This window comes from Quercus robur, chromosome 7 (genome assembly GCF_932294415.1).
Source record: "Quercus robur chromosome 7, dhQueRobu3.1, whole genome shotgun sequence".
Taxonomy (NCBI): Eukaryota; Viridiplantae; Streptophyta; class Magnoliopsida; order Fagales; family Fagaceae; genus Quercus; species Quercus robur.
The window spans coordinates 43,610,739-43,638,433 of record NC_065540.1 but is presented as its reverse complement, the minus strand read 5'-3'; the positions used below and the strand labels follow the sequence as shown (position 1 = coordinate 43,638,433).

Sequence of the window (27,695 nt, the reverse complement as noted above, 5' to 3'; positions counted from 1 at the left end):
AGCAAATGATGGACAAGATTTGATTCATTGGCCAATGACACACACAACATATATATATATATACTGAAAATCATAAAATAAGAAGGCTAATTGATGAAAAAATCAATAATCAATTAAATGTTTCTCATTGGGTTCCCAATTTGCTACCAAAATGAAAAGGTAATATATACAATGATAACTAACAATTACAAACCCCAAGAAGCGAAAGGAACAAAACATGCACACATAACTAAGATTTTTGCCGTTTTCAGCTTTGGGTAAGTTATATTGTGAGCTGCTCTAGAACAATGCTAGAAAAAAATATAAATTCTATTCTCCAAAGTTCCTACTAACGAACTTGTAATCAAATGTACACAGATCTAATCATTCTAGAGAGGAGGGGATTTAAAGGAGATTAAAAATAAGAAAATGGGAAGGAGGATGTACCAATCTAGGAATTGTAGGGAAGGCGAATCAGAAAATTAGGAGAGAGACACATACCTAGCCAAGCATTGTAGAGACTCAGATAAATGATTTGCTACAAAGGAGTTGGTTCTGCCATTGATCCGCATAAACTTCGTCATCAAACTCTTTTACAGAAAGTATCAAATTACTTCTTCTTGCTTATCAACAATACCACACATTTGTTTCTCACAAAAATAACAAAAATAAAAAAACAAATTACTCTCTTACAACCCACTTTACTGTAGCTAACAACATACAAAAACACAAGAAAGTTTGGCTTCAAATGAATACCAATCCAGACATTTGTCAAATTGCAATCAAAACTCCAAGTGCAGAAAAACTTCCTAATACATCAATAAATACAATACGCCTTATGGGTTTTCTCCAAAATATCAATTTCTTGACAACAAACACATTGACAGCCAGTATTCTCCCCAAGCAATGATCCAGAAATAGATGCACAGCCACCAAGATTCTCCCCAATTAGTAGAACATTTTGCATGCTTATTCCAGTCACCTATACACATGAAGAATAAGCACACAAGGACAATCCAGCTCAATGGCCTTTTCGTGTCCACCATTGCAGTTAGGTCTAAAAAAAAAAATACGACTTTAGAAGAAAAGTGAAACGTAACTATGCAGTCACCTATAGGCAGGAAGTATAAGCATACACTAAGGCATTTAATGATCTTTTCGTTTCCGCCCATATGCCCTGACAGGTCTAATCTTACCTGTTTCATCAGACACAACAACATAATTAAATTAACATAATCAATCAAATGCACAGTACAAGTAGCTCAAGAAGATGGGAAGTGTAGACGAAGTACATACCATCACCGGTCCCGCAATCGGGAGCATGCGCACGCGGGCGTCGCGATCTCCGCAAAGCCTCCACCGGCTCAATGTCCTCAGCCGGTATCTGCTCAATCTGTACAGCCTCTCCGTGGGCAGTTTGAGATGGAGCTGACATGGTGGGGTCCACATGCACTAGAGGTGGGGTGGGCATGCCTGGTGTGGGGACAAATATGCATCCACCATCATGGGCAGATCCACTGAAAACTGAGGGCGACATACGAGAAGGGCCCTCAAAGTCCGTGCTAGCACCATGGGATGTAGTGTGGGCTGGAACAGTGCCCTGATGATCGACACTATGGGATGGCCCAGCACCATCGCCAGGCGTGCATCGCGGTGTCCTGCCGTCGTCATCAGACAGTACCCAATCAGTGCCAAGCCATGCCTCTTCTACACCCTCCTCATTCCCTTCCTCGTAGATGGGAGCCGACTCGGTCGTACGGCTGCGACCAACTTGACCACCTCCACGATGTCCACCCCCACGAGACCCACCACGTTGCCCGCCATGAACTGGGGCCTGTGTATCAATGTCAACTGCTTCTGCAAGCGCATTCGCCAATTTAAGTCGGCCTAGCTCCTCCACAAGCTCTAGTGTAAATGTAAGGTCAGTGTGCATGTCAGAACCTTCATCGCACCTCTGTATAGACCTAATCATCGTCCGAACCTACAAAACAAGGGCGTCATAAAAGCAAGAACGCAAGTATGATGCAAAACTTGGATAAATCTGTTCCAAAATCAAAAGAAAAAGTAGCAAACATAGCTAATGAAATCCTTATATTACTTATAATTATGAAGCATCTTTAAAAAGACAGTGTATAAAAATAGGGGTTGGCCCCCCCTGTGCAAAAATTTATAGTTCCAACCCAACACTCAGGAATTTTCAGTTTCCTGTTATGTTTATCGCTATGCAATCTAAACATTGAGATAATACTTCTAAAAAACACGTATAGTTGGTTGTACATAAGTTCAATCTTAGCATAAGTGAAAATATCAGGATTTCACTTCTGTATCTAGGCTTCACCAGATTTACAACTCCATTAATATCACATTGCAATCAGGACACATATTTTGAAGTTATTATTTCCTAACGTACACGCCCAAATCAAATGAATTGAAAATATCAAACGCAAGCTTCAAGTTTCAATTAAGGGAAGTACCAAAAACTTAGAACATATATCATACTTGAATCTAGTATAAATGCACATCTCCTTGCTGCATACTTGCAAGATTTTAAATGACCTTTAAGCTGTTGGGAATTGCATTCTACCAACAGTTTAGTAAGGGACTTCCCAATCCTAGAGGTAATATCTATCAAGGAATATGTAATACATTAATCAGTCCTGGAGGAAAGGCTATCTAAACTATCATGAAATGTGAATTTATCACTACTACACAGAGTTGCACCGTCCATTTTAAAGTACAAGCCAACCAAAAACAAAAAAAAAATAAACAAAAAATAAAATAAAATACAATAAAACCCAACCCAACCTACCCTTTTTAAAAGTTGAATGTAATTATATGAACAAAGGTGTGGTCATCATTAGTCATTGCCCATTAACCATTCCTCATGCAAACAAATTGGATCAAGACAAATTCAGTTTGTTATGAACAACTTAAATCATGCAGTATTTTGACTTTAAAACATAATGACATGTCATGCAGTATTTTTTGACTTTAAAACAAAATGACAGAGAAACTTATAGAGATGTAACAACGATAATTATTGTGGACTTTTGCATACATGATAAAGCTACTGAGGATATTTAATCCAACAATGGTTTCATCCATAAAATAGGAATTGTTGCCTCACCATGAGTTCCCAATACGCAGACTCTGGTTATGTACCGCCTTGTGTGGCGATTGTACCACATCATGTACTCAACGAGATACGTATCATCATCGTCTAGGAGATCGGACCCGCGAACTACATTCACTCGGTTGGCCCATTGCCGAATAAAGGGATCATGTTCTACCTCCCAGTTCTTCTCCCATTTACCCTGAAGGGATATCTTGTGAAGGGTAGTCGACGTATCCACGACACTTGGAACTGGTTGCTTCATCCCAAACTGACGGAGGACTCGCTCAGGATGATGCCACTCCACTATCCAAAAGAATATCAACGGCACCTCGGCCCTCCAAATATGCTGCCCAGCAGTGCAATACGCAGGTAGGGAGCCTAGCGTATGTGTGTACGGCTCCCATACAATCTGCATAAGTAGATTATTTTTGTGATAGTGAGACATCATACTAATTTAACATTATGTTTGTGATATGTAATATGCAAAGCATGGAATTTCTTGCTTCTAGTCGTACACAAAATCTTCAGGGATTATTGGGCAGAAACTAAAAGAACCACAAAATTGACCTGCAAAAAATATTAAAAGATGCATGGTCCTTGTTCATGTCCACCATTTTCAGCCCCATGTTCATATGCTGGACAGGGTTCAAAGCTAACTGACACCATCAAATACTAGGGTTTTCAATCTGAACCAAACTTAGAGAAGGGTACTAGAGCATCCTTATGGCTGTAAGATGAATCCAAGTTGATGATTTCGCAAAATCTTTTTATCGTAATAGAAATATTGTGCTACATTAATTGCATTAGTCATTAACAATGTTTCAATGAATGAGAACAAAATGACTATTATAAGGTCTACTGAAAACATTGCATTTCAAGTACCACTTTATATTGCAAGAAATGGAAGCTATGTAAATTATTACATGGTATAATCCTCATCAAATACTGTTATTATATTTCTATGTAAATATATATTTCTTATAAATTTTAGTGTTGGAAATTACGTAAGCCTTTTAGTTATCTCAAACTAATCATGTCAATGTCTAAAATTACATTCCTCTTGAAGAATATGGTGAGCAGCATATTTTGCACGCTTCTAAAATTATATGAATAAAGTACTCGTTAATAATCCATAGCTTTTAATAATTTTAGGACTATTAAGGCAGCTAAAGTGGGGACAACTTAAGGAGTTGCATGCTGCAATTAAATTGTGCTCTCCAACTTTGGTGCAAGGAGCACGAACTAACTTTTCATTTAGGTCAACAACAAGAGGTAATGTGTCAAGCGTCTTTATGTTTTCTCATATATCACTGATTAACAATTATTTGTTTCTTTAAACTTAGGCCATTGTTTTCCAAGAAGACAATCGAGGCTGTGCATATTCAAAATAGACCACTTGAATACGTAAATCGAAGTCAAACAGTATTCTACTAGACTGTAAAAATATAACCTTCAATTCAGCAAAGGTAATTTATAACGTACAATGTAACAATGTTTTTTGCATCACAATAACAATGTTTGTAATCCTGGATACCCCTATGTTAGAAGAAGAAATACTAAATTGTTTACTTATTAGGCAGAGCAATAACTATGGTTTTAAGCTCATAACATTTTATTAATTAATTACAAGTGATTTCACAAGCTTAATTACAAACCGTACAAGCTTAAATTTTATTTGTTTAATCAAATTTGTAGCATATATTGAGACTATATGCAAAAACAACCGACTAAAGTAGAGCGTGATAGTAATCTGGTGCAATTGTACATATGAAACTTCTAGCCAAGAGAGTTCGATCGTACCTATGAAACTTATATCTATGCCCAAATGGAGCTCACACATTAAAACCACCTGCAGCACCAGTGGCACCAATGAATTGTAAAGAGCTTAGATTCACATTGACTACCTATGAAAACACCATCAACTAGAACATCCCAAACGGATGTTTAGATAACATAAAAGTTTATATTAACCTTAGATGGTCACTTAATACTAAATATTGCTATGTTCTGTCACAGGGGTAGTGAAATGCATAAACTCCAAACATTAGTAAGTTTTTGAAGGCAAAGCAACAATTGAGACTATCTTCGGTGCTCACTCTGGCATCCTAAACAACCCCAAATCTCACAAAGGGTTTAACCTATACCCTGGACTCTCGAGTTCCTAGTGGGGGGGGGGGGGGGCACTAATGGCTTTGTATTTTGGAAATTTCACAGTGTGGACCCAAGCAATGACAACCATCCAGCATTGGACAAGGACAAGCTATGGCAATGGCTTAGCCTATGGTCACTCTATGACATTCAAGGCAGAGTAACTCCATCCTTTAGTTTGCTTAATTTCAAATTTCAATGAAAGCCAGAGAAGTGATCATGTGTTTTACGGGCCAATGATCAATAATGTCATCTTTCCCTCTGTTTCTGTACTTAGGCCAAAAATGCAAATTGGGGTTATATTTTTGCTCTCATGTCATGATTACACAATAATTAGATAAAATTTTCGTAGTTTAACATTTGCAGCTTTCCCAACGTTCTAAATTTAAAGAATTTTATCATTTTATGAGATTTAACAGCCAACTATATTACAACAGTGAAGAGAAGCTCTAACTCAGCAAATTTAATTCAACGAAAATCTGGAATATAATTGTGGTAATATCTAAGTCAACCACCAAAACTATAGCGAATCCAGAAGGTGTGAAATATTAATAAGCTTCAACAGTTCTAAAAAAAATTTCTATTTTAAAGCTTTAATATTGAAGTATAACAACTATCAAAGATTCAAACTCTCTCTAAAAGAATTATGAGTACAAGTCTGGGCTAACCTGTTGAGCAAGACTCCAAAACGCATGTAAAGAAGCAGAAAGTGCAAAAACAACGAAGAAGACAGTGAAGCAGAATTCACGCAAGGATTAGGGAAAGAAAAAAATTTGGACCATTTCTCGATTTATGCGTGTCATCCTTGCGCAGGGGCCATGCGTTTTGAAAATATCATTTGTATTCTAATATGCCTTGATTCCCTTGTTCTGAAAAGACCCATATTTGTCAAGTTTATAGTAGGAAATTTGTTGTTTAGAATTTAATTGATATCTTCTGCGTTTACAATCATTCGCCTTATATAAAGTCTTAAGAAATATTGTTTTGAAATTTTTTAGTTCATTTTCATAGCAGGCTAAAAGTTCTATTTTCTCATGTTAAATAGGTTGAAACGGTGTATAATGACATAATCAGAAAATGAACACAAACTTTTGATTCAGTTAGTAGCTGGAAAGAATTTAAAGATGTCATCGTCAGTTTCGAAGATGCATCATTAAAATCAAATGAATTACTTGAGCACACAAATACAACCAAAGACAAATCTGATTATCTTTGGTATACTATTAGGTAAATTCATTTCTCATTGAATTATAACCAATTACATAATCCAATATGTGCGTCTTCTCTTCATTGCATCAGCTTAATGACATTTATAACAATTGGTGGAGTTTTTGTTTTTTGGTTGCAACACAAGTTTGAACTCACTGTCTTGCACTAAACCAAGACTTCATGCTCAATCTTTTGCGCATGTTGCACATGCTTCAAACATCTTGGAAAAGGGACAATTTATTCTGTGTTTTTTTTTTTTTTTCGGTGTAAATCACAAACGTTTCCGTACATAATGAAGAATATAGCCAAATTCTACTTTATATATATATGACTAAATTTATATATAACCCATTGATTTAACCCAACTTAACCTAAGTCATGTGAGTTGGGTTGCATTGGAAAAAACCCTTCAATCCAACCCAATTTGGAAAAAACCCTTTGATTTAACATTCAAGAATTTTTTACTTTTGTTTTACTTTATGTAAGGACGAGCAAGTATTCATGCAGGTGCTACAAATGGAAGTTCTAATGTGAAGTACTTCACGATGGACATTCCAATTGAGTTAAATGATGGGATGGAAATCCAAGTATCAAACAAAATGATTGGATGGTATTATGAAATCAACTCATTCCTACAACAATCCAAGAATTCAAAATAAAATAAAAATTGAGGGAAACGAAAATAAAAGCATGTGCGGTGCATTTGAGGGAAACGTGCTCGGCCCGTAGTCATAAGAATTGAGGGAAACGTGGTCATAAGAATTCAAACTAAATTAACCGAATACCTGCTCGGCCCGTACTGTAGCCAGTGACGCCCGGTACGCAGCAAGGACGTGTGTGGCATGCTCTGCGGTGCATTTTGGCCCGCTCCACCTACCAAACATGAGGTGTCGACAAATGCTCATTACTGAACCTTACATTTAACAAACTTTGCTTTTATATTTCACATCCATATACTAAGCATTGATAAGTTTCTTTCGTTTGTTAGTTTGGCATATTTTTAATTATATGAAAGAGACAAATAACGAGAACTCAATGAACGTACCTAATGGCAAGGGGCCCTGAGTGCACTGGCGGTAGAGGCGGCCTCACAACAGGGCATAATTGTGGGAACCTTGAATAGGCTCATAGCTGCACCAACAAGAGTGCTCCTCCAATCTGCATCGCATCCTTCTTCGATGCACCACAAAGTTGCCTATACAGCCAGGCCAATGCTGCACTACCCCAGCTATACCGTCTCGCATTGCTGACTGGGTTGAGCAACTGCAGAGGCAGCAGTGAGACCCGGTCCGCAGACCTGTCCATGAACAAGAGGGCCCCCATCCGTACAAGTAGGTGGTAGCGGGCATGTTGCTGCACGACTTCGTCAGCAGCGTCCACAACTAAGGGATCGGCAAACTGTGCATCAAGCCAGGTGTATCTTATCCTCGCCCCAGCAAGGGTAGACTTGTTTGAGTTTGGTATCGGGGGTGGAGGTTTATGGCCCAACAACTGTTCGCACAGCTCACTCCATTTGTAGTCTGTCTTCCCAGTGACAGGCAACCCATCCACCGGAAGCCCCAGCATCACCTCCATATCTTGCAAGGTGATACCCATTTCTCCATGGGGTAAGTGGAACGTGTGCGTCTCCGGACGCCACCGCTCAACCAACGCCGTGATCAAGGCGTGGTCGACCTCCATATCAGGAACCTTGAATAAACCAGTCAACCCTGTTGCATCTATGTGTTGCATGATACGTGGATCTAACCCACCCTGTGGCAATACACATTTACGGCGTCGAACCTTTATCATGCCAGGCGCCTCCTGCACATGGACGAGTATTGTGTTAGGAGATTAAACATGAGGTAATTATAAAACAAACATGTATTAATAATACTACTACATACCTCGTCAGCGGCGCACCTCCAAAGTGGACTTGACCGATGATTCGGCTGCTGGGCCAACTGGGTATCCACATCGGGTCCAGGCCGCACTCTATCTAGTGCCTGCATATCTGACATGGCAGCAAATACATTGTTAGCAATTTTCTAACAAGTAAACCACATTTAATATAAAATAAAAGCATAGATTCAGTAAGACATTATATTTTGAGCACAAGATTTTCAACATCACTTCTTAAATAAATAAGAACTTGCCATAAAAAAAATTATTTCAGAACTATTTAAATCACTTCTTAAAGCTTCGGATAATTATTAATTAACTATTTATGAAAATATAAGTTATAACACCACTCGATTTGCCAAAACCCCTCATCAAAACCCCAAGCACATTTAAACTCATTAATGAGAAAATCATCATTGCAGCATATAAAAGACAACAAAATTCTCATCTTCATTAGTAAATTTACTACTTCCTTAAGTTTCAACAAAATAATCAAAATCCCACACAAAACGCAACCTAACATTAACCAACATCAGAAAATATTTCAGAGGGAGAGGACCGTACCTGTAATCAACGGCGGCGGGAACCAACGACGACTGATGGAGACTCGAGGAAGAGTGGGGAAGCCTGATCGCAGAGCGAGAGAGACAGAGTGTGGAGAGAGAATGATGGCAGAGAGCGAGGGAAAGAGAGTGTACAGGGAGAGCGAGTGACTGAATAGCGTTGTGAGACGTTAGGGTCCTATTGATTCAAACCGCTGAAAATAACTCGATTTCCAGTTTCCCGAGTTATGACCGTCTACACAAACATTTTTTTATTGGGAAAAATTCGAAGGGTCAGACTAACTCGACTATACAAATATCGAGTTATTCATAAAACTCGATTTCTCTATTGTCGAGTTACAAAAGAGGGGCAATTCCCTATTTAGTTTCAGAAAGAGGGCAAACGAATGTTTAATTTCCCAAAAAAGGGTATTTGCCCATTTTCTCCTAATCTTCAGATTAACAATTTTTTTTAGCTTTTTAAATTTTTACATTTTAAACTTTTCTCTCTCATGGTAAAAGGTACAACTGCACAGATCCAAATCCAGTAAAACCATCCTCTTAAACTTGAACTAGTGAAAAACAAAATTGAAGTACAATAGTAGACTTTAAATAATTTTTAAAAAAAAAACATTGGAATTATGCAATTAGTTAACTGAAATCAGCATAATATCATTGAGAAAATTTCAAATGAAATCTTATAAAGTTAAATAAACTGTAAATCAAAGAAAATGAATTAAATTTCTAAACCCAGTAGTAAAAGACTGTAAGGTTTTTAATAGCAGTCTTGAACTAGTAGGCCATTGGTCGGGTTATCTTCTTTTTATGTTAATGGAAGTTTCTGTAATTGGAGACTTGTATCTTTGTGTCCATACCAAATGGGTTAGGCCAACTCTCACCTAAAGTTTACCTAAAAGCCCACCTTTTGTAATATATTGAACCCATCAACCCCAAAAGGCTGGGCTTAATGGGAAAGGGGCTTCCCATTTCTAATATGCTGTGCCCTTGCTTGGAAGGTGTTTCTCCTGCGCAGAAGGCTTGTGACGTGTCCTATCAACAAGTAGAACATTCCTCCAATTCTATTTCTAACACCTTGTTTCTCAAGCCCAAATGGTTGATCTTTTGGGGCTTGAAGGATTCAAGGTGTTATATTTTTCAATTTGAGTTGCCTACTCTTCAAATACAACAGATTTTCCATTCTCTCTCTATTATATTTAAGCCTTTATTGGTTTTTTTTTTTTCTTTCGAATGGTCATATTTTTTAAACAGCCATATATTTCTAACAATCGTATTTTCCAACAATTATATTCTGTCAATATAAATAGCATAATTTCCTCTCTAATTTTCGTTTAACTCTAATCCAATAATAGTCTCCCTCAAAAAAGGAAAAAAAAAAAAAAAAAAGCTTATTGTGTGTCATTTTTATTTTTATACACTTATTGTGTCATTTGAAGGTAGCCCAAATCCAATTTGAAGTGGGTAACTTTTTATCTTTGGGTATGAAAGTAGATGTTGGTGGAAGAGTTAAACCAATTCAACATTTGGACTAATGAAAAGTTGAGATTATCTTTTCTATGAAATTTCAAGTCAACCAAATTCAATAATAAAAATGAAACCATGGGTCCGTTTGGATTGAACTTATTTTTGCTGAAATTGAAAACTGAAAACACTATAGCAAAATAATTTTTAAATGTGTAAATAGTACCGTGAGACCCATTTTTAATATTTTTAAATGCGTGAGCAGTGCTGCTATAGTACGTGAACAGTGATTTTTGTCTCCTGCATAGTAAATTCATGTGATTTTACTGTTCATGCGCTAAAAAAAAAAAAAAAAAAAAAAAAAAACCCCCCAAAACGCTGAACGCAGACGCGCAATCCAAACTGGTACAATAGTATGACCATGAAATTTCAAGATTATCTTCACATAATGTTTGGCAATAGTTGAGCGATTCGAGTTGTGACACTTTGACAATTGTGTTATGCCCACAATAATAGTTTCATCAAGGTCTTGATGGTACACATGGTATTACCTATTGTCGTCACGTAGTGTGCAATCGATGGTAAAACTAGAGAAAGATTTTTTTTTTCCCTAAATGTTTGTCAAACTTTAAAAGTGTCATTGATTTTCTGACAACCTACTTTGGGTTTCTGTTCGGTGGTGGTTCAGTTGACACTGTCTCAAATGCTATAGAAGTAAAATGTGAAATATTTGGTAAATTTTTTGGTATTTGTGGGAGGATTGTAATTTAAAAAATATATAAAATATGGGTTTAAAAAAGTAATTTACCAAAAAAAAAAAAAAGTTTGCTATTTTCAAAGACCTGGCCAGCGTGTCAGGTATCCAAACTTCCACTTCCCTTTTGCAACTCAGAAGAATAAACCCACTTTAATTATGAGATGTCAAACGCCGTCGTTTATAGGACAAAAGATATATAACAAAAAAATAGAGGAATTTTGAAATTTCAAGAGACAAAAGAAAGAAGAAGAGAACCTTGAGGTGAGGGTTGTGATGGTTCCGGTTTTCTCCGAGTCAGACTCACTCGAACCCAGTCCTTCAGAATTGTCGTATTCTCCATTTTTTTACTTCAACAAGCTCAGCTCTGACTTAGTGAAGTGAAAAATGGTGGCAATTGCCAATTATAGCCGGTGTCGTTTTATTTATTGTTAGTATTTCTTTAGAGATAGCAAAAATATATGATTTGGTGTTTAAAATTTGATTAAGGTTTTATTTTAGTTTGAAATATTTAATTTCCATTCCCTATAAAATTGGAAAAGGTGGGCATATCATATCAATAATAAGTTGTTTTGGAGAAATGTGGTGACTGAAGAAGGAATGTGGTTTCAAAGAGACATTGTACTGTACTGTGTGCAGAAAATGGTTCTGAGAAATGAGAAGGATTTGAGGATTATTAAATGAGTTTATCAAAATAACATTGCCCTTTGCTCCCAAAAGATGGACATGAGAATCAGATTCAATTTGCATTAGAGCAAGGAATTGGTAGAATGATCTCTGCTTTAGCCAGGAACAGATACCAGGCCCCAGTAGAGCTAGAGATGGTTCACTGTTCAAGGTTGTTGTGTCGATTGGCATGAGAATGGTTCCTAGCCACCCTGAAGATATTTATTTATATTGCATTTCTCGAATGGGAAATGGAAATCTTGAAGCAACTATAAGCATGAGCAACCAGTTTGCAATAAGATTTTTCATAGTATCTAGAGGAATTTAAATTGTGTCTGGTTTTGGAAAGAATTAATGACGTGCTGCTTAATTAATTCCCAAGAATTTGTGTGGGAAGACATCGTTGAATGAGAAAATCAGTGGATGTGAAAATCTTTAAGGGTTGTGGTATGTAAGATGGCCTCAGGTGCTGCTGTTTACCCATATATGGCACCAAAGGAATGCCATTCTCCAATGCCAAGGGATAATATTAAGAACTGAGGGGGGATTATGAAGAGAGCTTAAACCAACGGTGGAGACTAAAAGTAAGCCATTTGTAGTAAATCAACATCTGAACCAAGCAAGGTTTCTGTTCGAAATTTCTCAATATGAATCAGAGAGCCAAATGCCAAGAAGGGGGGAAAAATATTATATATGTTGCGACTGTTGGAGAAAAATAAAAACAACAATTATTTAATAACAAACCGTTACATTGGAAAGATAAATATCAATACGTAAATATGTATTTTTCTTAAAATAAAAGCGGCAGGATTTGTATTGCATTTCACAAAATTATCAAGTAGCCAAATCTCAGTGACGCAATTTTTACATCCAAGATCTGCTAAATCTAGAGGAGCATTATTACAGCTTTTGTCCAAAAAATTAAAATTGCAACATCGGAAAGTAGATATTGCTATTTTCACTTTGTTGAACAGCACATTTCAGGTCACTTTTTTTTTTTTTTTTTTGTTTTTGGGGGTGGGGGGTTGGGAGGAGGGGAGGGGAGGGAGGAATCCATGTTAAAAGCAGCAATGGCAAATTGGCAATACTTAAGTGGCTCTCAAGTTGAACCTCCTGAATTCCCTGCTGGTTAAACAATTGTAAGGCATGCCAGAATCCTGCAAAATGAGCCTCCAGAGACAGCATTCGCCCACAATCACCTCAACCTTAGGTGCAACAAAATTCACATTGAGATCTCTAATCACCGCAACATTTACAGCAACATTTACCTTGGAGTAAGGTAACTGAGGGGGCTTCAATATTAGGAGACGTACTTTCTGCAGTATCTCAGATGAAAATTTTGCAGCTTAGTGTTCATGCATCTCTTTACCTATATATACCAAAGTGGTTGGCTGTATTCCTGGTTCCCCAAATCTCTCCATTTCTGTGCAGCCATAATTGCCATGAGAGAGTGGAAAATAGTTTCAGTGAGAATGTATTCTTATGGTGCAGCATCCAGGAGAATAGACCAGTCCAGTTCTGATAAGGCTGGTGCAGGATAAAGTAGTTTATGCATTCAACTAATTGCCATACCTTCTTGGTGTCGGGGCAAGACCAAAAGCATGTAAACTGGTTTCAGGAACTTCATTACACTGCTCACAAGTTACTGAAGAGATGATGCATTTGGAAAATAGATGAGGCTTTGTTAGCAGGATAAACTTAAGAGTATGCCATGAAAAACTTTAATCTTGTTAGGAACCCGAGCCTTCCACAGTGCCCGCCACAAAATTGTTGAGCTGTGATTGTTTGAAGCCTCTCCTAAACCTGCCATTGCCTCGTGGTCTGACAAATCATATGCACCCCGAACTGAAAAATCTCAAATTTCTGCACCCACCCAAAAGATACTGTAATCAAAATGTTGAGTATTTCACGGAATGCTTTTGAATGACAGCAGCTTCTTGTGGCATGAACAACCTGTCCAGAAAAATCTTTCTGCGAGTCTTTGTATTATCATCCAGCAAGTCACCTAGTTTGCTGCAGATTGAGGATTTCTTAGTAAAACCACCCTGGATGCATTCGGTGTCGGCAGCTGCCTGTTTTCCATCCCTATCTTCCAACAGTAGCTCAACTGTGCAACCTTTCAAGCTTCCATTATACTTCTCCAACCAAATGAGGCATTGGATGGTAACTTTGTGTTAACAAAAAGAAGTAGATGGGAAGGATTTATGTCTGTATGTCATTAGAATTTTAACAGAACATCACATTAGCAGGCCACCCAAAAATAGAAGATTTAATCAATAATGAGAGCCAATTGAAAGTTAATTTAAAAGCTTGACCATTTTGAGTCCTTGACCACTTTCGCAAGAGCCCAAGGTGAGTGTGAGAGGAGAATAGCTACTTGGCTAATACTTCAACGTTGACACTCTTGTAACCGTCCACGGTGGCAAAAGCTTCAAGCTTCTCAGATGTTTGATCCCATCCTACCATTAATTAAATAAAAGTTCACCAACAAGACAAGAAGAAAAATTTGTGTTATTCCCACCCAATAAAAAAAACAACTTAGGGGAAAAAAAAAAGTGATACGGTGCGCATGATATTAATTTTTGAGTTTGTTTCAATTTGGATGCAATTGCCAAAAGCTGCCACTAAGGTACAAGTACCACAATATTTTGAAGTTTGTAGAAAGAAAAATGATGACTTACAGGTAATAAACAGAAACTGTTTAGCCTTCCAGGTCATTTTCACTAGATTCTTCAAAATCAGCAATTAATCCTTCAAGTTTGAATCCTCTTTGGCTGTGGATCCTCTTTATAGTAGCACTCTCCACTAGCTCCAGCCCTGTCATCCTCATCATGGCTTCGCTTATTTCTGATTCTGCAGCTGAATCATCAAGATCATGATGTAGAACACCCAGGACCTCATAAATTGTACTGCTGTTGCTGCTGCACTGTGCCATAGTTTGATTGGGATCTTCCATGTCTTGCCAGTATACTAAGCAGATCCCAATTTTCTCCACCTCCAAGTTCCAGCTATCTATTTTAATATTAATTTCACAAAATCCATTAGCATCAATTTGGTTTTAGCTAAACATCCTTCCCCCATTGGAGCTGAAATGGCAAGACACATAGTAGTTGGAAAAATAGGGCAGCCAAAGGTGATGTGATTCAATTAAACCATAATTTATCGTAAAAATAGAGAAAGCAGAAAGGAGAGTAGAGGAAGAGGAATGGAAATATGCTAAGAGAACAATTGAGGATTTGATGAGGCTGTGTGTGAAATGTACCAATAGAACTTTTGGGGAAGGTGGTTTAGATGGCTGCTTCTACAAAATCATGGGTCGCCCTAGGCTGATCAAGTTCCTCATTGCTCTTGAAGATACAGATACTATCAAGTGGCTTGATTTCTTCTGCTGCTGTCACAACTTCAAGATGTTTAAAAAATGTAGAAACTTATCACTATAGATAATAGCAGAAGCATAATCCCCAATTTCCTCCCATTATGCCATCTGGCATGTCTTGAGTAGCCATACAATCTCAAACTAATGTAATTATTCAGTCCCAAACACAACATCTATAACAACTGCTCCAAGACACCACCACCACGCACCCTTATTGTGATGGTGTAACAATATAATAGTAGGTCATGTGATATAGAAATAGAAAAGACAATTACACATGGAACACAGATTTATGTGGTTCGACCTTAGGCCTACATCCACAGACAATGTCTAACAAAAAATTTCACTAAGAAAATAGGAAATTACAAAATAGAAGAAAAGCATTGGGCAAGTGAATAAACTCTATAAAACCAATTGAACAAAGCCCCACACACAGCAAAAAGGAACCCCCCTTGGCTAATTCTTCTACATCGCTCTCGTAACTATCCCTGTTACCACTTCGATAGGCTTCAAGTTTCTTGGATCCCCTCCTTCCATTATATGAAAGTGCCCCAACAAGTTAAGAAGAAAAAAAAAATTATTATTCGTTTAGGTGATTGGGATGTGAGTGCCAAACAATACTTTGAACTTTCTTTTTTCCCTCTCTCAATGCTAGCTTAAAAATCGAAAAAGAAACACTCCAATTTATACCTATGACAAATTAAATTTTTTTATCATGCCAATTTAAACCTAAGAAACTAGACCCACAATTTCATTTCATTGGATTCCCCTCTCCATAAAATGAAAGAGAACATCAAGACTTGTATATTGTAATAGCAAGAAGAAAGATGATGACTTACAGGCAAAGAAGTCGAATCTTCCTTATAATAAATTCTTTTAGAATCAGCCATACAACCTCCAAGTCTTTGGATTTGGTTCATCACTAGAGTAGCCTTCTCCACTAGGTCCAGCCCAATCTTGCTCATCACGGCTTCGTTTATTTCTGCTACCTTCTGCGGCTGAATGGTAAAGATCATGGCAGAGATCACCCAGATTCTCATAGAGTGTCCTGCTGTTGATGCTCAACTCTGTTATAGTTTGATTGGGATCTTCGATGTCTTGGAAACAATGGCTCTTCCCTCCATGAATGAAGTCAAGCTTCTTGGACGTTTGATCCTCTCCTTCCACTAAATAAAAGTTCACCAACAAGACAAAAAGAAAATTTTGTATTATTCCAACCCGATTAAAAAAATAAACCTAAAAATAGAAACGTGATATGGTATTATTTTAATTTTTGAGTTTGGGCTTATTTTTCTGCAAGTGTTACTAGATAATGCCGAGGTACTTTGAAGTTAACATTTGAAAATAAAAATGATAGTATTCGTCCCAAAAAAAAAAAAAAAAAAAAAAAAAAAAAAGAAGATGATCACTTACTGGCAAAGTTAAAAATTGATTCTGGCTGATCCTCAGAATCAGCCAGATCCTCATACAGTATACTGTTGTTGTTAATGCACTGTGCCATAGTTTGATTGGGATCTACGATGTCTTGCTTGTATACCAAATGAACCCCAATTTTCTCCACCCCCTCTTTGTTAGCTAATAATTTCATCTCGAGTTGACTGAGTCCATTAGCATCAGTGTGACTAAGTATTTTACCCCAATCAGAGCCAAAATATTGAGAGGACAAATAGAGCAGCCAACAGTGAGGTGATTCAACATTACCATATTTTAACTGAAAATATTGTACGAACCATTTAAATTCATTGATAAATAAATTATATGTAAGTTGTGAGACTTGTGACCCATTGGGTACAAGTACAATACACAACGCAATTCCCATCAAGTCATCACACCCACGAAAAGACACTCCTATGTTACCACCCTGACATTCAAGGGAAAACCATTTTGGAATTTTACCTCCAGGAATAATAATGTTTGGTAGTCCCTGAAATATACAAGGCATAATGTTAGGAACTGAGAGAGAGAGAGAGAGAGAGAGAGAGAGAGAGAGACACCTGAAGCATGTTACTGCTTTGAAAATAGTCAACCAATTTGAAGCAGTTGCAACACTGGAAATTTAAACGGGAGTGATCTGACCTAGAAGGATTAAATTGCAGTTTTGGCAATTTCTCCAGTGAGGTACAATTGTTTGCAATTACATAATCAACAGTTGACGGAACACTTTCCAATGATTGAAGACTTTTGCAACCCTCTAAATAGAGTCTTCGAAGATTAGAGAGTTGAGACATGCTTTCAGGAAGGAAAACAAAATTATTTCCACTTAGATCTAACTGTACTAAAGAGGACAAGCAGCCAATGTCATTGGAGATTGACAAAAGATTGCAGTCACTAAGAACCAGATTAGTTAAAGACTGCAGACCTGATAAGGAAGGAAATAAAAAGCCCATTGGAACGGGACTTGTTGATAAGGAATGATGTAAAGATAAAGACAATAATGGGCTTCTTGGCAGGGAACTCCATAATGGGGCCATCGTCGCAAGAGTTACTGGCATAAAATAAAATTCAGATAACTTCCATTTACTGATATATAAGTGTTCGAGATTTTTAAGGAGAGCAATGGAAGAAGGAACCTCCTTTATGTCCGTCCAACACAAATCAAGCCACTTCAAACCTTTCATATTTCCTATGTTCACTGGCAAGTTGTTAAATTTTATGCATCCATAAAGATCAAGATAAGTAAGCAACTTCAAACTACAAATGGTGCTAGGAAGGCGCACAAGATTTAAGCAAAATCTTAAAGTCAATGCAGTAAGGTTAGTCAAACATCCAATTGATGAAGGCATCTCTTCTATAGTTGTTTTACTCAAATCAAGCATCCCTAGACCTTCAATTATCCATGGGTTCTCTAGTAAGTTTTTAAATCTTGGGCATGTTGAAAGATTAAGAGCTCGATGGAACTTAAAACCACAAGTGGTGTTAGGAAGACACACAAGATTTTTGCAACCATATATATCCAATGAAGTAAGGTTTGGCAAGCGTTCAATTGATGAAGGCAACTCTTTTATAGCTGTTCCACTCAAATTAAGCCTCTTCAAACCTTTTACATTCCCTAGATTCTCTGGCAAGCTTTCAAAATTTGAGCTGTAAGAAAGATCGAGACATTCGAGTGATTTCAAACAACAAATGGTGTTAGGAAGACACACAAGATTTTTGCAGCTCCCAAGAGTCAATGAAGTCAGGCCAATCAAGCCTCCAATTGATGAAGGTAGTTCCATAATAGCAGTGAAATCCAAATGAAGCATCTTTAGACCTTTGACATTCCCTAGATTCTCTAGCAAGTTTTCAAAATTTGAGCTCCCAGAAAGATCAGGACATTCGACTGATTTCAAACAACAAATGGTGTTAGGAAGACACACAAGATTTTTGCAACCATGTATATCCAATGAAGTAAGGTTTGGCAAGCGTTCAATTGATGAAGGCAACTCTTTTATAGCTGTTCCACTCAAATTAAGCCTCTTCAAACCTTTTACATTCCCTAGATTCTCTGGCAAGCTTTCAAAATTTGAGCTCCGAGAAAGATCGAGACATTCGAGTGATTTCAAACAACAAATGGTGTTAGGAAGACACACAAGATTTTTGCAGCTCCCAAGAGTCAATGAAGTCAGGCCAATCAAGCCTCCAATTGATGTAGGTAGTTCCATAATAGCAGTGAAATCCAAATGAAGCATCTTTAGACCTTTGACATTCCCTAGATTCTCTGGCAAGTTTTCAAAATTTGAGCTCCAAGAAAGATCAAGACATTCAAGTGATTTCAAATAACAAATGGTGTTAGGAAGACACACAAGATTTTTGCAACTCCTAAGAATCAATGAAGTCAGGCCAATCAAGCCTCCAATTGATGAAGGAAACTCTTCTATAGCTGTTTCACTCAAATCAAGCCTCCCTAGACGTTCGATTATCCATGGGTTCTCTGGCAAGTTTTTAAATCTTGAGCATGTTGAAAGATCAAGAGCACCATGGAATTGAAAACCACAAGTGGTGTTAGGAAGACACACAAGATTTTTGCAACCATGCATATCCAATGAAGTAAGGGTTGTCAAGCCTTCAATTGATGAAGGAAACTCTTTTATAGCTGTTTCACTCAAATCAAGATCATAGAGACCTTTGAGATTCCCTAGGTTCTCCGGCAAGTTGTCAAAATTTGAGCACCCACAAAGATCAAGATGTTGAAGCGAACTCAAGCTACAAATGGTGCTAGGAAGGCACACAAGATTCTTACAATCTTCGAGAGTCAATGAATCAAGGGTCGTCAAGCCTTCAATTGATGAAGGCAACTCTTTTATAGCTGTTCCACTCAAATCAAGATCATGGAGACCTTTGAGATTCCCCAGGTTCTCCGGCAAGTTATCAAAATTCGAGCACCCACAAAGATTAAGACGTCGAAGCAAACTCAAGCTACAAATGGTGCTAGGAAGGCACACAAGATCCTCACAATCTACGAGAGTCAATGAATTAAGGGTCGTCAAGCCTTCAATTGACGAAGGCAACTCTTTTATTTCTGTTCCACTCAAATCAAGATCATAGAGACCTTTGAGATTCCCGAGGTTCTCCGGCAAGTTGTCAAAATTTGAGCACTCACAAAGATTAAGACGTTGAAGCGAATTCAAGCTACAAATGCTGCTAGGAAGACACATAAGATTTGAGCAAGAATTTAGATTAAGAAGAACAAGCTTTTTAAGAAGTCCAACAGATGGGTGAAGCTCACATAAATTTTTACAATATGAAAGTGTTAATTTCTCAAGATTTAGGACTCCAGTGAAATCCGGGGATATAATCAGGCCCGATTTTGACAAGTCGATGAACTTCAACTTGTCAAAATTCTGTTTCAAGAAGGAAAAAAAAAAAGTTAAAAAAGAAGTCAAGTCGATGAGTTTCCTAGTGTCCGATTTATTGAAATTTAAATGCAAAGTTGTAAGGATACTAAATAACACACAATTACCTTTAGTCCTATCCAAAGTTGTTCAATTCTGCTCTCTGGCAAATGAAGCATAACAAGCTCATCTAGCTGGAAAGTTGATGGTAGAGAATTTGAAGGATAATACCTCCAACAAAGAACTCTTAAAGAATTTGGAAGATGTTGAGGGTCATGGAAAATACCATCAATGCTAAGAAATTTAAGATTGTACATCTGTGAAATGGCCTCAGGGCTCCAACATGTCTCTTTTACTTCATCATCATCATTATTACGCAAAATATGCATGGCTTGAACTACTTCTATTCCCTAATAATCAAGAAGGAATTGGAGAATTGTGAAATATCTTATTAGCATAAATATTTAAATATCAAATTTGTTGAACAAGAAGGTAGGGAATGAGCTCAAATTCTCTAAATAACCTCTTACCTTATTATTTTTCAACACATTTTCAATGTCCTCATAACGCCACAGTCTACTACGCTTCCCACAATCATTAGGGCACTCTTGACGAACTATGTTCTTACCCATTTCTTCAAGTAAATCATGCATACTCAATATATCGGCATCATCAATGTTCAAGAGACATTTATTAATGAGTTCCTTCAATCCAATAATAGCGTAAAGGCCAAGACTATCCAGTACATCTACTGCATAATCCTTCTCCTTGTGATTAAAGAAGCATGCAATATGCAGGAATATTTCCTTCTCTAAGTCATGGAGTCCATCAAAACTTATTTGAAGTACATTGAGAACTTCTGTATTAGGATATTCTTTGAACCTCTCTAACGCACATTTCCATTCAATGGTACTTTTCCCAAACAAGAAGGAACCCAAAACCTCAAGAGCTAAAGGCAGACCAGCAGCATATTTTAAAAATTCTTCGGACATCACAAAATAATCTTTTGGGACATGCTCTTTTCTAAAAGCTTTCGAGCAAAAAAGTTGAAAAGCATCTTTATCATACAATCCTTGAACTTCATATATTCCATCTACTCCATGTGTGTTCAACACATGCACATCTCTTGTTGTTATGATAATTCTACTACCCGGACCAAACCAATCATGCTCCCCAGCTAACATTTTTAACTGGTCTAATTTATTTACGTCATCAAGAACAAGAAGAATCCTTTTATGACATAACCTTTTCTTGATTTTGAGAACTCCATCATACTTATCTCTAATTTTCAAATCTGTTTCCTCCAAAATATTAGAAATAAGTTTCTCTTGTAGTCCAACAAAACCATGTTTTTCAGAATTTTCCCTAACATCCTCAATAAAACTATAAGCTTCGAATTCTTTAGAAACCATATGATAAACAACTCTAGCAAGGGTTGTCTTACCCATTCCCCCCATTGCCCAAACCCCTATAAAGCGAACATTGTTTGACCCTATAGCTAAAAACGACTCCAATTCCACCATTCGAGAGTATATTCCTACCAGGTCCCTAGTAATGTAAGGGATTGCATCATATTTCAAGTGAAGTGATATCCATCCCATGATGTCGTTGATGTCTTCTGTCTCGTACCTGCAATGAAAAAGGTACAGTATGCATTGAGTTTGAACCACCAAGAGTTCACACACACAAAAAAAAAAAAAAAAAAAACATATATGATGTTCAATTCGGTTGAGTGAAACAAAAATATGTAAAGCAATCCACTCAGGAAAAAAATTGAAAGAAGTAGAATGAAACATGTATGTAGATCTACTTAAGGTTCCAAATAAAGTTATATACATGGAGTGGGTCAGCTGAATATATTTAAAATAAATAAATAATTAGTCAAGTTTAATTACCTAGTATTCTTTAAATGACATCCAGCGAGATTGCCCACTTGTCTCAAAGCATCTCTCCATTTCTCCACCCTCTCTTTGTTCTCCTTTTTTTCATGTTCAATAAATGCCTGCTCAAAAGTTCCCATTTGATTCCGTATATCGGATGGATCCACATAGTGAAAAACAGGCAGAATTGTCATTGCCATCTCTTTCTTGCAGTGAATTATGTGTGCAAGTTCATCTAAGCACCAAGCTGAAGATGCGTAGTCTTTTGAGATAATGACGATAGCAAATCTCGACTCCTCTATTGCTTTCAACAGCTCTGGTGAGATGGGTTTTCCTCTGTCAAGGTTTTTATCGTCTTTAAAAGTGTGAATGCCTTTTTGTCTCAAAGCTTCATAAAGATGACCCACAAAATTGTAGCGGGTGTCCTCGCCTCTGAAACTCAGAAAGACGTCATAATTCCATCGGGCAGCAGCAGAAGAAGAAGAACTTGGGAAAGATGACGAGTCCGTTTCCATGTCCACTAAAGCCATTAGAAAAATAGATCTGCATGCAAAATTAAAACAAAAAAAAAAAAAAACAAATAATAATCAATTAGAAATTTAGAACCGAAGAAAGATTAAAAAGAAAATGAATTAGGGAAGAAGAAATTACTTGACGCCCAACCTGACTTGCGTTGTTTTGAAAATGCGTCGAATCTAATCTGAAATTTTCAAATGAAGAGAGAGAGAAGACTGAGAAGAGAATTTGCAGAGAACCTAGAAATTTGGAAGTAATGAAATTCCAGTGCTCCTTTTAGGAAATATTACAAGAAACTTCCACCGCTCTGTTTTATTATATTTTTCTGAGTACTTCCACTTCCTAGAAATTTCAGTGCTCCTGAGAGAAAACAAAAAACTAAACGATGAGTAGATCATGAGAGGCCGAGAGGGTACAGTGAGAATGAAAGAAAGTGAGAGAGAGGGAAGAAAAAGGTCCGGTCAGGACAGTGAAGAAGGTAAAGAGATGAGAAGGGGAAAAAGTAATATCTGAAAAATTGAAAAGTACAAAAAATAAATTAAAGAAATGGAGTAAGGAGCCTTCTAGGAACGTTCATAGTTTACTTTACCCAATACCCATCGACGACAAGTTTTTTTTTTTTTTTTTTCCTTGGGAGAGAGCATCTACAACAAGTACAATCTTCTTTATTTGATTATTTTTACATAAACAATCTCATCCCAGCTGTACAATCTACTAAGTAATATAAAGTTTGAATTTTTTTAATCAGTCTCATTATTATATCACTGTATAAGGAATTTATTTTTATACTTTAAAATATGTTTAAATATCGTTTATTTTGTTAAAACTAAAAAATTATTACTAAAAATATTGTAAATAAAGATAAAAATTAACTGAAATAATACAATAGAGCCCATAAATAGTGTAATAAAACTTATAAATAGTAATAAAAATAAGCTGAATAATGAAATAATTTTCATTTTTAATCTCTTTTCAAACGCACACTAAGTAATTTAAATAATTTATGTATACATATTTGGCAGATAATTTCAAAACACCAGAATATTCTATTCATATGGCCCATCTGAAAAAACATCTAAGATAGAATTCAAAACTTTGTTTTATATTGCTTTTTATGTTGCTTCCAAGTTAATAATTTGTTTATATATTTATTAAAAAATTAATTATTAAAGTAAAAAAAAATTATACAATTGTCTTTTAAGAACTGAGATTTTTAAACTTAAAAAAAATTCATCTTCAATTTTAATATTAGAACAAATGAATAATTTCAAACCTTTAACTTTTCTCTCTTACATTTAAAAAGTGCAGTTGCATAGTTCAGGTGCTCGTATATATTGTGCATATGCCTAGTATTAGTTATACGACAGCATCTTTGCATGACTAAAATAATAAATAATGTCAGCTCAAAAAAACAAAAACATAAATATTGTTAGTTTTATGTACTAATTACTTAAATCCACTCTAAAAGTCTAAGTTATAAATTCTTTGCATTTTGCATTGCAAATTATTAAAACTTTAAAGTTTAATAAACTATCTTCTTAAATTTAATGGAGATTGTGCTTTTCTAGCCTCACTTTATTTTTAACCATTTTTTATTTTATTTTATGAGAATCTATTTTTAATTGTGAATAAGACACAATTTGCAAGCATTGTTGAAAACATGAAATTAAGATGGCTATTACAACCCTTAGGTCTAAAGTCTTAAAACTTTGATAATGGGGATATTGAGAGGAATTCAATTTCGTATAGGAGGCTTTACCAGTTTGACAAGTGAAACGATATATTTTGGTACTGTTTCAGATTTACCACAATTTATATATGTATATATATATATATGAATTTATATAAATAATTAGAGCTTATTAATCTTAAAACATAACTTAATATATTTAATTAGAACTTAAATTCCTATTTATTTTGTTTATGCTACTAGCTCATGTCCAAGCTATTTTAAACCTCTATCCAAGCCCAATATTTTATTTGACTACCCAATAAAACTTTGAGAGCACAAGCCTACAATATTGATATTGAATGATAAATAATTTCCCATGAAACAAGTGGCAGACAGCTATTGGAGTAATATTTAACCATTTGTACAATTTCTTAGACCCATTTAATAGATGAGTTTGAGTAATATTATTTATAATTTTTTTAAATTCGTATGGATAAAAAAAAGTAAATAAAAATGTGTATAATATTATTTAAAAATTAAAAATAAGTTATTTAACCCCTCTAAGAGCATTAGCATTGGAGAATGCTAATGCCATATGTAAGAGAAATTTAACATTTTAAGCTTCAAAACACTCTGCATCAGAGAAAGCCAAACCCAAGTATTGCAAATTTTTTTGCAATACTGCTACAGTGCAATTCTATCTTTAGAATTGCACTGTAGCACAATTCTAAACTGAATATTAATTTTTTATTCCATGGTTCTCTCTCCTTCAGTCGTCTCTTCCTCTCACTCACACTCTGTCTCTCCGTCTCCCACTCCATGCAAAATCCCTCTTTCTCTCATCTCACATCTCTCTTCCTCGTTCAAGGCTTGCACCGGAGCTGGGTTGGGTTCGTGGTTTGATCTGGGCATGGTGGTGGGTTGGGATCGGTTGATGGTGGGTTTGGATTGGCGTGGATCGGCGGGCTGGGTGTGCTGGAGATGGCTCCGACGGGTTTGACAAAGGTTTGAATCGGAGAGGGTGGGTTGCTGGAGATGGCTTCGATGGCTCCGATGGGTTTGACAGAGGTTTGAATCGGAGAGGGTGGGTTGCTGTGTTTGACCGTGGGTTGCTGTGTCGTGCTTGGTCGGCGAGGTTTGGGTCTTGCTTGGTCGGCGAGGTCTTTGTCGTGCTTGGTCGGCGAGGTTTGGTTCTGCGTATTGGTCGACGAGGCCTGGGTTCTGCGTTTTGGTTGGCGTGGGTCACGGAGTGGGTTTTTTTTGGTGGGCAGTAGATAGATGAATGAGGAGAAAAAAAGAAAAAATATATTTTATTGGGTAGATATATTATTTTAATGGGTAGAATAGAAAAATAAAAGTTTGGGATGTTGGAGGTATTGTAAAATGGGATGGTATAATGATAAAGTGACTTTTTGAAATGGTAAAATAGAATAGAATTGAAATTTCCTGATGCTAATGCTCTAACAAACTACCTTTACAGTTCCAACAAAGCTTTTTAAGCATTCACTTCAATTCAAAAAAAATTACCCATCACGTGAGGGGTCAGCAGAATCAGACTCACGCCAGTCACATACTCACACGGCAAGTAGCACATAAATTAAAACCCGTATAAAACAAAAATAAACAAGAGAAGCAGACCAAATGAATAAGAAAAAGACGACGACGAAGAAGGGAGATAGATCAACAAGGTGAGGGTGACAAAGAAGCATGTTTACTGCGTAGGCGACGTGATTGACGCTAATCCAGTAAGTTTTTGAGAGGAGGGAGAGCGACTTTTAGATCTGACAGTTAACTTTTTTTTTGGTTTCGGTCCGGTATACATTTATCGGTCGGAATCCGGTATTTGATCCGGTTTGACCGGATCAACCCGGTAAGACCGGTATTTAATCCGACACGAAACACAAGCATTTCTGTACCGGAGTAGGTGCCGGTACGGAAATTACCGGTCATACCGGCCGCTACGGTACGAGATTCACTACCTTTATTTCTACGTGTTCGCCTGACTTGTTATCAGACAAATGATTCTATGTTTTGGTCACATTCCAACAATGAGTTCTACACAGTCAAATCTAGTTATTATGTGGCTAAGATCATCGCAATAAAAGAAATTTTAATTTAGAGCCCAGCTGGGGCATAAGCAAGTGTGTCAAAGTCTCAAAGATTGAAGTTTACAGTGTTTGATTCTCAACACACCCATATCTCAATTTTCAAATTCCTGTTTGGAACCCAAACTTGAACTCAGCATTTGGTTTGTAAAAAGCAAGTGGGGCCTATGTCAGAACGGCTACCCACGTTTCTTCTACACACCAACCCAACCTACCTGAAGATAAGAGAAGAATGCATAGGTGAAAAAAAATAAAGGCTTTGATCTGATAAAATAAACCCAGAAAATAAAGCCAAAAGATCTCAGATTTAAAGGTTTGGTGTTGATATATGAAGTTCTGGTCTCATATCAAAAACCCAGTAAATAGCATAAACATCATAAACCCACACATAATAGTCCGAAAAATCAGAGCCAAAAAAGACTAACAACACATCGAACTCCACAAAATTTTAACAATAGATGAGACTGAGAGAATCAAGAAGCCGCACCTGATATTGGGGCTAGAACAGGTGGATCTGAAATTAGGGAAGAAGAAATGACTTGATCCCAACCTGATCACTTGCGTCGAATCGGAGTGAATAGAAATCCAATCTGAAATTTGCAAATGAAGAGAGAGAAAAGACTGAGGAGAGCTATAATTTTGGAAGTAATGAAACAGACTGAAGTTTCAGTGCTCCTTTTAGGAAAAAATACATGAAACTTCCACTGCTCTTTTTTATTACTATTATATGTTTTCTCATTTCAGAGTAATTTCAAGTCCTAGGGAGGAGCGAAAGTTGCTCCATTTTTTGACGCTTTTTCAAAAGTGGAGCCGAAAGTTTTAGTGCGAAATTTCTCTTTTGTATTATTTTGTTTTTATTAGCTACTATAAAGTATAAACAGCTTTTCATATTTTCTTCTTAAAAATAACAAAGTTCTTTTCAGATTGCTTTTTCACCAGGTGTACACTGTATAAGCAGCTATGTTGGAAATTTTCAAAGAAACTTCATTCTTCGTGAGTTTCGAAGAAGTTAAGTTAATGGTAGAGTCATCGTATGAGTCAACTCTACTGTACACATCCCTCATGTTCAAAAATGAGGACAAAGCGTAAATTCATGGTGACTAGCAAAACATGATGATAACAACTCGATTGTTACAAAAATGGTGGGGGCATTGAATACATACGTGTCATAATGGTAAATGGTGTGGGGGAAAAGTTGTCAACTTTATCTCTGGCTAATTTGTATTTATAAGACTTTGTGCTAAACCTTTTTTGATAACAAACATTCAGTAACTTGCATAAAAAGGACCCTAAGGCCAAATCAGCTACATCTTTGAACAACTGACATTCTAGGATGGGTGGAGTATCCTCCACCCACACAACACTGTCATTTACAAGTTTGGCATTTCTTGCCATCAAATGGGCAGCACAGTTGCCGGTCCTGCAAACATGAGAGATCTGCCACTCCTGGACAATATGACTCCATCTCCGAGCTCCTTCGATAATCATCTGAATCGAACTTGGAGGGGCACAGCGACCAGCCAAAGCATCTGTCACTATCTTGTGCTAAACCGATTCTAAGT

The 27,695-nt window shown here is 36.7% G+C and overlaps 4 protein-coding genes and 1 pseudogene across 17 annotated transcripts in view; all 5 read right to left on the bottom strand.

Moving 5' to 3' along the window:
• Positions 1–722: 722 nt before the first annotated feature.
• On the bottom strand, positions 723–3,127 carry LOC126693554 (uncharacterized). Its single transcript, XM_050389541.1, has 3 exons — positions 3,107–3,127; positions 1,276–1,960; positions 723–1,175 (listed from the first exon to the last, which is right to left on the bottom strand). Exons 1-3 carry the CDS (start codon positions 3,107–3,109, stop codon positions 1,126–1,128), a joined length of 738 nt encoding a protein of 245 aa, XP_050245498.1. The 5' UTR covers positions 3,110–3,127; the 3' UTR covers positions 723–1,125.
• A 254-nt stretch (positions 3,128–3,381) lies between these two features.
• On the bottom strand, positions 3,382–8,488 carry LOC126693553 (serine/threonine-protein phosphatase 7 long form homolog). Its single transcript, XM_050389540.1, has 4 exons — positions 8,338–8,488; positions 7,497–8,254; positions 7,237–7,324; positions 3,382–3,503 (listed from the first exon to the last, which is right to left on the bottom strand). Exons 1-2 carry the CDS (start codon positions 8,449–8,451, stop codon positions 7,577–7,579), a joined length of 792 nt encoding a protein of 263 aa, XP_050245497.1. The 5' UTR covers positions 8,452–8,488; the 3' UTR covers positions 3,382–3,503; positions 7,237–7,324; positions 7,497–7,576.
• Positions 6,010–6,120, bottom strand: LOC126693824 (U6 spliceosomal RNA; annotated as a pseudogene).
• Positions 8,489–12,553: 4,065 nt separating the features above from the next.
• LOC126693540 (TMV resistance protein N-like) lies at positions 12,554–27,075 on the bottom strand. 11 transcript variants are annotated; one of them, XM_050389524.1, is made up of 13 exons: positions 26,621–27,074; positions 22,504–22,716; positions 21,856–22,383; positions 20,491–21,589; positions 20,089–20,370; positions 19,039–19,969; positions 17,144–17,973; positions 16,563–17,073; positions 15,989–16,315; positions 14,455–15,161; positions 14,089–14,232; positions 13,042–13,981; positions 12,554–12,943 (listed from the first exon to the last, which is right to left on the bottom strand). In XM_050389524.1, exons 3-9 carry the CDS (start codon positions 22,368–22,370, stop codon positions 16,032–16,034), a joined length of 4,452 nt encoding a protein of 1,483 aa, XP_050245481.1. In that variant the 5' UTR covers positions 22,371–22,383; positions 22,504–22,716; positions 26,621–27,074; the 3' UTR covers positions 12,554–12,943; positions 13,042–13,981; positions 14,089–14,232; positions 14,455–15,161; positions 15,989–16,031. The 11 variants fall into 11 exon arrangements, with proteins under 11 accessions (XP_050245481.1, XP_050245482.1, XP_050245483.1 ...); XM_050389525.1 differs by having other exon boundaries at positions 12,554–13,196; positions 13,346–13,981; XM_050389526.1 differs by having other exon boundaries at positions 12,554–13,636; positions 13,727–13,981.
• Positions 12,554–27,695, bottom strand: part of LOC126693543 (disease resistance protein RPV1-like) — a 72,868-nt gene continuing 57,726 nt past the window's right edge. For 2 of the 4 annotated variants that reach the window (XR_007645397.1, XR_007645401.1), the window contains exon 10: positions 12,554–13,778. Coding sequence is in view for 1 of the 4 variants with exons in the window: in XM_050389528.1 (XP_050245485.1) it covers positions 17,096–17,143 (48 nt within the window). In the remaining 3 variants the exon portion in view is untranslated. Of the gene's footprint in view, positions 13,779–17,071; positions 17,144–27,695 lie in introns of those variants that run through there. The other 2 variants (XR_007645399.1, XM_050389528.1) reach the window with 2 other exon arrangements.

What these genes read in the sequence shown, in the direction of transcription:
- LOC126693554 (XM_050389541.1), bottom strand. An exon ending in CGATTGCGGGACCGGTGATG is followed by an intron (nt 1,176 to 1,275) that starts GTATGTACTTCG and finishes CTGATGAAACAG; the next exon opens with GTAAGATTAGACCTGTCAGG.
- LOC126693553 (XM_050389540.1), bottom strand. Translation starts at nt 8,451, where the DNA reads ATGTCAGATATGCAGGCACTAGATAGAGTGCGGCCTGGACCCGATGTG. An exon ending in GGAGGTGCGCCGCTGACGAG is followed by an intron (nt 8,255 to 8,337) that starts GTATGTAGTAGT and finishes GTCCATGTGCAG; the next exon opens with GAGGCGCCTGGCATGATAAA.
- LOC126693540 (XM_050389517.1), bottom strand. Translation starts at nt 22,370, where the DNA reads ATGGCTTTAGTGGACATGGAAACGGACTCGTCATCTTTCCCAAGTTCT. An exon ending in TGTCATTTAAAGAATACTAG is followed by an intron (nt 21,590 to 21,855) that starts GTAATTAAACTT and finishes TTTTCATTGCAG; the next exon opens with GTACGAGACAGAAGACATCA. An exon ending in AAAGCAGTAACATGCTTCAG is followed by an intron (nt 17,074 to 17,143) that starts GTGTCTCTCTCT and finishes TGTATATTTCAG; the next exon opens with GGACTACCAAACATTATTAT.